This window comes from Ursus maritimus, unplaced genomic scaffold, assembly GCF_017311325.1.
Source record: "Ursus maritimus isolate PB19 unplaced genomic scaffold, ASM1731132v1 scaffold_28, whole genome shotgun sequence".
Taxonomy (NCBI): Eukaryota; Metazoa; Chordata; class Mammalia; order Carnivora; family Ursidae; genus Ursus; species Ursus maritimus.
In genome coordinates, this window is record NW_024425341.1 from 4298023 (window position 1) to 4310434 (window position 12412).

Here is a 12412-nt window from a genome sequence, read left to right on the forward strand (position 1 = left end):
ATTTCCCTGATGGCTAATGATGTTGAACATTTTTTCATGGTACTAGAAGTCCTAGCAACAGCAATCAGACAACAAAAAGGAATAAAAGGTATTCAAATTGGCAAAGAAGAAGTCAAACTCTCTCTCTTTGCAGATGACATGATACTTTATATGGAAAACCCAAAAGACTCCATGCCCAAATTACTAGAACTCATGTAACAATTCAGTAATGTGGCAGGATACAAAATCAATGCTCAGAAATCAGTTGCATTTCTATGCACAAGCAATGAGACTGAAGAAATAAAAATTAGGGAATTGATTCCTTTTACAATAGCCCCAAAAACATAAGATATCTCGGAATAAATCTAACCAGAGAGGTAAAGGATCTATACTCTAGAAACTACAGAACACTGATGAAAGACATTGAAGAAGACACAAAAAGATGGAAAAACATTCCATGCTCATAGATCAGAAGAATAAACATAGTTAAAATGTTCAGTCATTATGAACAGTAACAAGTAAGGCCTTCAATTGAAGTTTCAAAATTAATTGCATTCTTCTTTTTGTAAATTTTCAATGCATTATTTAAATCTTTTTTCATTAGGAATCGTATTTTAATATTTCTCTTTATTGAAAACTAATAATTCTCATTTATTGGTAAATTACAAGGATCTTCAGAGTATAAATTAATATGTAAATATGAAATACTTTCTAAATAATATTCCAAATGCTACTATTTATAGCAACATAAATGGACACAGCTGTATTATATTGGAGTATACACATAATTACTTTCAAATAGCTGTTAAAATAATAAATGCCCATGAGCCTTTGGAGTGAATACAGTCTTGACATCTTTGGTTCAACCCAGTGAAACTGCTTTCAGACTTCAGGCTTTCAAAAATTCAAGACAATATATTTAAATTGTTTTGAGCCACCAAAGGGCAGTAATTTGTTATAATGGCCACAGACTAATAATTAGTTATGTCAAGTATCTTTTTATGTGCTTATTGACCATTATATATCTTTTGTGGAGAAATATCTTTTAAAATCATGTTCTACTTTAAGATTGGATTATTTGAGTCATTAAGTTATAATATTTCTTTATATATTCTGGATACAAGTTCCTTATCAGATATATAATTTGTAAATATATTATCCCATCTTGAGTTGTATAAGTTCTTTATATATTTTGGATACTAACTTTTATCCAAACTTGCTAATATCTTCTTTCATTCAGCAGGGTGTCTTTTAGTTTTGTTGATTATTTCCTTCACTGTGAAGAAGATTTTTATTTTGATATTGTTCAGTATTTTGATTGTGGTTTCAGGATTGTACTCATATGTCAAAACACATTGAGTTGAAGGTTTAAATGTGTACAAATTGTTGTACATCAATTATACTTTAATACATATATAAGAAAAGAAAACCATAATAGGCAAACCTCTAAAGTCATTTCAAAATTTAATGCCTGCTTATATTTAGGTTTATATTTGTTACTTCATTTTTTGCTGTTGATTTCTCTTACTTTCTTGAGTGTATACATTTAGATTACACTTTTTATATTCAAAAGATATATGTTCAATATACATATTTGCAGGTGTTTTTTTTTTTAAGATTTATTTATTTGACAGAGAGAGACAGCCTGCAAGAGAGGGAACACAGCAGGGGGAGTGGGAGAGGAAGAAGCAGGCTCCCAGTGGAGGAGCCTGATGTGGGGCTCGATCCCAGAACGCTGGGATCATGCCCTGAGCCAAAGGCAGACGCTTAATGACTGTGCCACCCAGGCGCTCCTATTTGTCTTTTTTTTAAACATTTTAATTTATTTTGTACCAGAGGAATTTTTTTCAGAATATATTATCCTCCAAATTGCAGGAAATATGCTTATATTCTCTTTAGCTATCTTAATGAATTTATGTTACAGGGAAGCCAGTTTATGGATTAGATGAGATATTAGATATTTATGATATGACAAAATAATATAATTTATCTCCCCAAGGATCTCTTAAATTTATCATTTCCATATATGGAAAAAAAATTGAAGATCAGTGTAAGTCCAATTGAACTCTGCTCAACCATCCACAGTTCCTGCCTCCATATAGCAGCTCTTCAGCAACATTCTACTTTTTTTCTCTACATTCACTATTAAAAATATGTGTGAGGGATGCCTGGGTGGCTCCGTTGGTTAAGTCTTGGACTCTTGATTTTGATTCAGGCCGTGATCTCAGGGTCATGAGATTGAGCCTTGCATTGGACTCTGTGCTAAGCATGGAGACTGCTTGAGATTCTCTCTCTCCCTCTTCCCCTCCCCACCCATTCACTATCTCTCTAAAATATATAAAATATATTGTATAATGTTTATTATATTAATACATATTAATTATTATATTTAATATTTTATATACCTATATATTATATAATTTTATATACCTATATATTATGTAATTTATATATACCTATATATTATATAATTTACATATATCTATATATTATATAATTATATATTATTTATATAATTATATACCTATATATTATATAATTATATTTATATAATTTATACTATATAATTATATAATTTTATATACCTATATATTATATAATATAATTTTATATTCCTATATATTATATAATACCAATATATTGTATAATGTTCATTATATTAATACATACTAATTATTATATTTGATATTTTATATACCTATATATTATATATAATACATAAATATATAATATATATAATTAATTATATATTAATTTAATATATATTAAATGAAAACCAAAATATATTGTATTATATATAATATATATGAAAACCAAAATATATTTTATTATTTATATTATATATACATATATATATGAAAACCAAGGAGAAAATACATATAAATCTCAAACTGCCTTCGCATTGACATCTGTTTTCTCCTTGCCTCAAATATTTAAACACTTGTGTCTTTAACAATGCTTTCATTTATCATCCATTGAAAGTTGTTGGTAAATTGCTACAGCATATGTCATGGCAGTATTCCAACTCCACTCTCTTACTATTTATCTCAAACTTTGGTTTTCCTCCTTGCATGTAACACAGTTTAATAAACTGTATAGCTGATTCTTTAGGTAGTTCAACAAATATTATTCAGTGTGTTGTTATGGACTACTTATTATATGCTAGACATTGTTCTAGGCACAGCGAGAAAAACAGAAATTAAAAAAAATAAAGATATCCTTGCCCTATGCAGCTTTCATTCTAATTAGGAAAGTATTACTATCATTACTATATTCTGTGTCCCACAGTAGACAATGCCTCTTAACATTTGAACTGCTACTTTTATCACCCCTTAAGTCTTTTTTTTTTTAAAGATTTTATTTATTTATTGGACAGAGAACGACACAGCGAGAGAGGGAACACAAGCAGGGGGAGTGGAAGAGGGAGATGCAGGCTTCCCGCTGCGCAGGGAGCCCTACCTGGGGCCAGATCCCAGGGTCCTGGGATTGCGACCTTAGCCGAAGGCAGACGCTTAACGACTGAGCCACCCAGGCGCCCATCATCCTCTAAGTCTTAACGTCTTTTCCATGTTTCTCCCTCCTTTATTTTTCAGAAAATAGTAATAGGTTATTAACTTAACGTTTTAATCATGTCTTTTTCAAAGTGTGATTTCATTTTCTTTTTACTTTCATATTTTATTTTCTAATCACTCCTTCTTATCCACCTTCACCCTTGCTATGTTTCTTTCTCCTAACCAGACCTTTCTGGCCCAAAGTATAAACTACGCCTTCTAATATCTGCAGCATCTCATCTCCTTTTCCTTCCCAACTTTCTTCATTATGGCTTCTGTCCCTGTTCTTCTGCCAGCTTCTTGCAAAGTCTTTTTGACTAAGAGAAAAATGTACCATTCAGATCCCCCTTGAAGAAGGGCTTTGCTACCCAAGGGAGGAGTGAGACTAGCCGACAGCCTCAAACTCTTAGTTGCTTTAAGATCTGTCTCAGGTGTTGAGCCAACTGCATGACTTTTTGGGAGTGCATTAGTTCAATTACTGAGCAAGCCACCTGTATGAAGGCCTAAACTTCATCTCCTTTAGTGAGTAATCTTTGCTCTGGAGCAACCCTTCTGGACTGGCAGAAACTCTGTCAGGTCTTTATTATGGTCCTAGTCTCCCTTTCCCAAATCTGTTTCCTCTTTCACCACTGTTACTCACTGAAAAACCTTTTGCTCTGTAACTCTTCCTCAACTTGTGCTTCCTGGAGAAGACAAATGGGGACATTCATTACTGACTCATTACCACCAAACAATAATCACCTTCTCAGTTCTCATTCTGCTTGATCTCTGAGTGGCATTTGAAATTTCTAATATTCCACTTGGAAATTCTATTTTATTTTATTTGTAGTCACCCTAATATCTTCTAACTTTTACTCACCTTAACCTTTGTTAATGTCACTTCGAATCTGGATTCTTTTCTTCTAATCCCCAAATCCTCTGTGTTGCCCACAAGTCTATTTTGGACCACCACTTTCCTTCCACTCATTTCTCTTAGATGATCTTTCTTCAATTTCTTTTTTTATGTGTTCATAAGTTGATATATTTCAACTCAAGCTCTGGGGCATCAGACACCAATTTCCAGCTAGTCACCCAGTATCTATACCTGCTATTTCACAAGTTATCTCCAAGTCAACACCTTCAGCTGAACGTGTTATCTCCCTGTCCAACTCCGCTGTTTTCAAAATTGGTGCTCCTCTCATCCAGCAGCTAAGTCATCTTAACAATTTCATCAACCTCCATAATAAAATAGTCCACAAACTGACTTTCCTTCTAAAATATCTGTTGATCTACTACTTTTCTTTTTCTTCCACTCTAATCCTGAGGACCTAGACATTTTTGGCCTAAACTACTGAAACTACCCTTTAGCGAGCCTGTTGCTTCTAGTCCTCATCATTTCAATCCCACAACACCCAAATTATTACAAGTTATTCTAACACAAAAATCCACATTTATTTGCCCTGATTTGTTTAATTATTTAAGAATAAAGTCCTGTTATGCACTAATGTCCATATGAATCATTCACTCATCTGAATATGACTCACATCTCAAATGTCACAGCCTAAGCTCACTTGATATCTGTAGAGGAAACATAATTATCTTAGTTATATTATGAGAGAATTTGGAATATCCCTGTAACAGAGAATTTTTCTTTCTAGCTGTGGCATCGTTTGTACGTTCAGTTTTCTGTTAGTTTCTGTGGTACTGGAGACATGGATGTTGTCACATATATTTTGAAATCTGTCTAGTTCCAGGCTTGTAATAAGCATGTAAAAAACAACTGTATTAAATTCAAATAATTTGAATGTCCATAAATTATGCTCATTAAAAATGAACAGTCAATACCAACAATGGAAATACAGTAATGAATTTAAATAATAAATGCATATTTCTCCTTTTGGTTTCTTGCTGAACAATGATTTTTGGTAGAATCATGGACAATGTTAATAGTTACCATGCCTCAACTGACATATATATTAGACTTCAAAAATTTGATCAGGTTATAAACAATCAGGAAGAAACTACCTTAAGAGCAACATAATTAATCTTGATATGTTAATTCCATCAAGTTTAACATAAGTTGGTAAAAAGATAAAAATACTAATTTTAAGGTAGATAGAAATAATCAAATAAATGAATATGGTATACAATGTGCTTCACAACAAGAATAAATGATTAGGCTATAAACACTTTAGTGAAATATGCAGAATTGTTATTTGGAAGTTTCTTCTGTTATCATTTGTTACCTGTAAGAATATTTTCTTGATAGACACTAAAGTTAGATTTTGGAAAAGCATGAAAAAAGAATACATACTTTAATTTTTTAAAAGATTTTATTTTTTTTGAGAGAGAGAGAGAGCCAGAGACAGAGCACAAGCAGGGGGAGCAGCAGAGGGAGAGGGAGAAGCAGGCTCCCTGTGCAGGAAGCCCGACTCTGGGTTCAATCCCAGGACCCAGGATCATGACCTGAGACAAAGGCAGACACTTAACCCACTGATCCACCCAAGTGCCCCAAGAATATGTATTTTTAAAAGGCTAGCTTTCGCCATTTAATTTTTTTTCTTTTTTTAGACTGAGAAAACAAAATCATTTGGTTTTGTGGATAAATATTATATGAAAGGAATGCAAGCAAAAGTATTCCATGGAAGGACAACTCAAGAATTGTCTGGCAGGGATGCCTGGGTGGCTCAGTCAGTTGAACATCAGACTCTTGGTTTCCACTCAGGTCATGATCTCAGGGTCCAGGATGGAGCCCTTTTTGGGCTCCACACTCAACCTGGAGTCTTCTTTCCCTCTCCTCCCCCAGTGATCCTCCCTTAGGCTTTCTCTCTCAATTTCTCTCTCTCTCTCTTTGAAATAAATAAAGTCTTTAAAGAAAAAAAAAAAAAAGAATTGTCTGACAAAAATGTCTTTGCAAAATGGAAATTATGCAGTCATCAACTTGCACAGTAAGCCAAAAACTGAAAGTTCTTTCCAGGTTATTCCCTTTGCCGGTGTGAATGTCATACTGATGGGGGAAAAAAATTTACGTTTAACCTTTCGCTAGCCACAGATTTTCCTAAGAAGCCAAGTTATACACAATGCAATAAATAAATAATGGGAAAATAAAATTGTTCTTACAGGATCATTTCATAGTTGTGATTTCTTTTTTGGATTTTTTGCCTGATATTTAAATTGCAATTCCATACGGAGGGATTAAAACACATAAATACATCCATTTCATATTTAGCTTTTTATTTAGTTTCCTTAACCAAAGAGTTTTCTAAGAAACAAAGCTATCTACCACAGAATTGGTTTAGTACTAATTTTTTTTTACACTCTTTATCTCTGTGCACGTATGTGTATTTGTTTTGACCTGAGACTTAAATTAGAAATCCAGAAGTAGATATGGTTAAAACAGGCATCTGTCTGCTACTAAACACATGGCGAATTTCCATTTTCTGTTTTCCTTCACTACAGTAATTCAGCCATTGCGCCAGAAACTACCACGTGGACTATTAACATTGCTAAACACTTCATCAGCAAATAGCCCATTTCCAAAGGAGAAAATGCACTTTATGACCCTTACATCACTCTTGAATGTGCTTCCAATGTCTGTGTTTTGAAAAATAAAGCCCAACACCCCGTGGGCAGCAGGAAAGCCCGGCGTGTGCCTCCAGGACTGCGGCTGCGGCTGCGCGCGTGGGTCCGCAGAGGGGGCGGGGTGGGCGGAGCCGCCGCGCCCCCCTCCCCCGCTTCCGCAGCTGGAGCCCCCAACCCCAGCCCCACCCAGATCCTCTCAGGCCTGGGCCGGCTGACCTCCGCGGGCCCTCGTGAGTGAAGGACCCTGCTCCATAGAGGGCCACTTGTCGCAGAGCCTCTGGGCGTGGCGGGCCCCAGAACCTCGCTCCAGAACCCCGGGTCTGGCCGGGGAGAGCCCAGCGTCTTGTCAGAGCTCGCCTAGAGTCAGATCCTCCTGGGCCTGCTGCTTGGAGGGCTCAGAGCGGGACTGGGACAGTTGCCTCTCACTTGCCTGACTCTGCACTTGGAGGAGAGGGCGCACATCTTCTGGGAGGTGGGGCCTCCAGAGCAGCGCTTCTTTGCTGCTGGGGCTGAGGTCAACATGTCCCAAAAGGCTCTGGATGGTGGAGGGTCACGCTCCAAAGTGGTTAAGTTGGAAGAGTGACGTGATGTGAGAGGACAAGTGAAGAATAAGGACGCTGCCAGGCACTGGGGAATGCTCACACATGTTTTCCTTGCTGTAGGTCCTGAAACATCACTTCTACAAATTACAGTGCCGCGGAAGATTGGGACAAACAGCAGCGACGGTGAAGTTTCAGAAACGCATGTAATTAAGAAATCCGTTTTTTAAGTTGTACTTTTATACTTATTTTTGTGACAGAGTGTGCGAGTTAAGGGGGAGGGACAGAGACAGAGGAAAAGTGAGAATCTTAAGCATGCTCCCTACTGAGGGCAGAAGTTAATGGGGGCTCCATCTCTGGATGGGAAATTGTGACCTGAGCTGAAATCAAGATTCAGGTGCTTAACCAATTGAGCCACCCAGGCATCCTGTGGAAATCCCTTTTTTAAAATGAATATTTTATTTTTATTGGACTACATGACCCAAATCAATTCATGCCTATCCCTTTGAAATTTTATGCTCTATTTATTGTGTTAAAGAGTCCTTCTGTCTGAATGAAAGCAAGAGTTTTGATTTTTTTTTTATTCGTTAAATAATATATGAACATTATGAAACTACTTTAAAATACAGACTCGGGAAAAAAGTTCCCCAAATCCCTATCACACAAAATACAGTCACTGGACTATTTGTCTAGAAAATAGGGACATTTGAATATTCTTTGTAAGTGAGGTCACAATAAAATGTACCTTGTAACATGATTTTAAAATGATAATATATAAAGAACTTCATGACCATATTTGAGTATATTTACATATATAAATCTTTGTTAAAAGGAAAGTACCGATATTTCTAATCTGATTAAAATAAAACATACATTGTCAACTCTAATTAGCACAGAATGTTTTTTAATGGTAAAGCTCTTCATGTTGGTGTGATTTTTATGAATGATTCATTAAGTATAATTTCTGTGACATTTCTTTGACATATAATTTGTACCCATTTTATTTATATTTTTATAAATACATATGTATTTTATATATATGTATATATATATAATTTATTTATATAAATTTTTATTTAGATTCCAGTTAGCATGCAGTGTAATATTTGTTTCAGGTGCACAATATAGTGATTCAACACTTCCATACAACACCCAGTGTTCATCACAAGTGCGCTCCTTAATCCCCATCACCTGTTTAACCCTTTCCCCCATCCACCTCCCCAATGGTAACCATCAGTTTGTTCTCTATAATTTAAGAGTTTGTTTCCTGATTTGCGCTTTCTCTGTCTTTTTACCCCCACTTTGCTCTTTTGTTTTGTTTCTTAAGTTCCACATATAAGTGAAATCATGTGGTATTTGTCTTTCTCTGACTTACTTTCCTTAGTTTATTAATCTCTAGCTCCATCTATGTCCTTGCAAATGCCAAGATGTCATTCTTTTTTATGGCTGAATAATATTCCTTGTGTGTGTGTGTACAGCTTCTTTAGCCATTCATCAATCGATGGACACTTGGGCTATTTCCATAATTTGGCTATTGTGGATAAAGCTGCTGTAAATGTAAGGGTGCATGTATCCCTTTGAATTAGTATTTTTTGTATCCTTTGGGTAAATAACTAATAGTGCAATTCCTGGATCATAGGTAGTTATATTTTTAACTTTTTGAGGATATTCCATACTGTTTTCCGTAGTGGCTTCACTAGTTTGAATTCCCACTAACAGTACAAGAGGGTTCTCCTTTCTCCACATTCTCTCTAATACCTGTTGTTTTTTTGTGTTGTTGATTTTAGCCATTCTGATAGGTGTGAGGTGATATCTCGTTTTGATTTGCATTTCCCTGAGTGATGAGTGATGTTGACCATCTTTTCATGTATTTTTTGGCCATCTGGATGTGTTCTATGGAGAAATGTCTATTCATGTCTTCTGCGTATTTTTTAATTGGATGGTTGTTTTTTGGGTGTTGAGTTTGATAAGTTCTTTATATATTTTAGATACTAACCCTTTATGAGATATGTCATTTGCAAACATTTTTTTTTCCCATTCCGTAGGTTGCCTTTTACTTTTGTTGATTGTTTCCTTCACTGAGCAAGCAGAAGTTTTTAATTTTGGCTAAGTCCCAGTAGTTTGGTTTTGCTTTTGTTTCTCTTGCTTCAGGAGAAATATCTAGAAAGAAGTTGCTATGGCAGATGTCAGAGAGGCTGCTGTCTGTGTTCTCTTCTAGAATTTTTATGGTTTCAGTTCTCACATTTAGATCTTTAATTGATTTTGAGTTTATTTTTGTGTGTGGTTTAAGAAAGTGGTCCTGTTTCATTCTTTTGCATGTTGCTGTTGAATTTTTTCAATACCATTGTTGAAGAAACTGTGTTTTTCCCATTGGATATTTTTTCCTGCTTTGTTGAAGATTAATTGACCATATAATTGTGGGTTACTTCTGGGTTGTCTATTCTACTGATCTACATGTCTGTTTCTGTTTTAATCACTACAGCTTTGTAATATAACTTGAAGTCTGGAATTGTGATGCCTCCAGCTTTGCTTTTCTTTTTCAAGGTTGTTTTGGCTAGTTGGGGGTCTTTTGTGGTTCTGTGCAAATTTTAGGATTGTTTCTTTTAGCTCTGTGAAAAAGTGCTGTTGGTATTTTAACAGGGATTGCATCAAATGTGTAGATTGCTTTGGGTAGTATAGGCATTTTAATAATGTTTGTTCTTCCAATCCATGAGCATGGAATATCTTTCCATTTCTTTGTGTCATCTTCAATTTCTTTCATCAGTATTTTATAGTTTTCAGGGTATAGGTCTTTCACCTTGGTCAGGTTTATTCCTCAGTATCTTATGGCTTTTTGGTGCAGTTTTAAATTGGATCAATTCCTTAATTTCTCTTTCTGCTGTGTCATTATTGCTGTATAGAAATGCAACAGATTTCTGTAAATTAATTTTGTATCCTGCTACTTCACTGAATTTGTGTATGAGTTCTAGCAATTTTTTGGTGGAGTCTTTTGGGGTTTTTTTATATAGAGTGTCATGTCATCTGCAAATAGTGAAAGTTTTACTTCTTCTTTGCCAGTTTGGATGCCTTTTAATTCTTTTTGTTTTCTGATTGCTGAGGCTAGGACTTCCAGTACTATGTTAAATAAGAGTGGTGAGAGTGAACATCCCTGTCTTTTCCTGACTGTATAGGAAAAGCTCTCAGTTTTTCCCCATTGAGGATGATACTTAGCTATGGGTTTTTCATATATGACCTTTATTATGTTGAAGTATGTCCTCTTTAAACTTACTTTGTTGAGGGTTTTTATCATGAATGGATAATTGTACTTTGTCAAATGCTTTTTCTGCATCTCTTGAGAGGATCATACTGTTCCTATCCATTCTTTTATTAATGTAGTGTATCACATTGATTGATTTGCAAATAGTGAACCACTCTTCTAGCCCAGGAATAAATCCTACTTGCTTGTGGTGAATGATTTCTTTAATGTATTGTTGAATTTGGTTTGCTAGTATGTTATTGAGAATTTTTACATCCATGTTCATCAGGGATATTGGCCTAAACATCTCTTTATTACTGGAGTCTTTATCTGGTTTTTATATCAGGGTAATGCTGGCCTCATAGAATGAATTTGGAAGTTTTCCTTCCTTTTCTACTTTTTTGAATTGTTTGAGAAGAATAAGTATTGACTCTTCTTTAAACGTTGGGTAGAATTTGCCTGCGAAGCCATCCTTCCCTGGAATTTTGTTTGTTGGGAGTTTTTCGACTACTGACTCAATTGCATTGCTGGTTATTGGTCTGCTTAAGTTTTCTGTATCTTCCTGTTTCATTTATGGTAGTTTATATTTCTAGGAATTTGTCCATTTCTTCCATGTTATCCAATTTGTTGGCATATGGTTTTTCATAATATTGTCTTATAATTGTTTGCATTTCTGTGTCATAGGTTCTTATTTTTCCTCCCTTGTTTGTAATTTATTTATTTGATTGCTTTCTCTTTTCTTTTTGATAAGCCTGGCTAGAAGTTTATCACTTCTATTATGTTTTTCAAAGAACTAGCTTCTGATTTCATGGATCTATTGTTTTTTGGGTTTGTGTGTGTGTGTGTGTGTGTGTGTGTGTGTTTTAGTTTCTGTCTCATTTATTTTTGCTCTATTCTTTACTCTTTCCTTCCTTGTGCTGCCTTTAGGCTTCAATTGTTCTTTTTCTAGCTCCTTTAGATGTAAGGATAGGTTGTATATTTGAGATTTTTCTTGCTTCTTTGGTTAGACCTGTATTGCTGTATACTTCCCTCTTAGGACTGCTTTGGCTGTATCCTAAAGGTTTTGGACTATTGTGTTTTCATTTTCATTTGTTTCCATGTGTTTTTTTTTTTTAATTTAAATTCAATTTAGTTAACACATAGTGTATTATTAGTTTCAGTTGAGTTTAGTGATTCATCAGTTGGATATAACACCCAGTGCTCTTTACATCAAGTGCCCTCCTTAATGTTTATCACCCAGTTACCCCATCCCCCTACCCATCTCCATCCAGCAACCCTCAGTTTGTTTCCTAATGTTCAGCATCTCTTATGGTTTGCCTCTCTCTCTCTATTTTCATCTTATTTTATTTTTCCTTCCCTTCCCTTATGTTCATCTGTTTTGTTTCTTAAATTCCACACATGAGTGAAATCATATGGTATTTGTCTTTCTCTGTCTGACTTATTTCACTTACCATAATACCGTCTAGTTCCATCCACATTGTTGCAAATGGCAAGATTTCATTCTTTTTGATGGCTGAGTAATATTGCATTGTATATATACGCCACAT

General features: G+C 35.0%; 1 protein-coding gene across 1 annotated transcript in view; it reads left to right on the forward strand.

Annotated features, from left to right (window-relative positions):
• Positions 1 to 6414: 6414 nt before the first annotated feature.
• Positions 6415 to 12412, forward strand: part of LOC103677108 (A disintegrin and metallopeptidase domain 3-like) — a 108982-nt gene continuing 102984 nt past the window's right edge. Inside the window, exons 1-3 of the mRNA XM_040643167.1 lie at positions 6415 to 6457; positions 7124 to 7321; positions 7754 to 7836. Coding sequence (XP_040499101.1) covers positions 6415 to 6457; positions 7124 to 7321; positions 7754 to 7836 — 324 coding nt within the window. The remainder of the gene's footprint in view (positions 6458 to 7123; positions 7322 to 7753; positions 7837 to 12412) is intronic.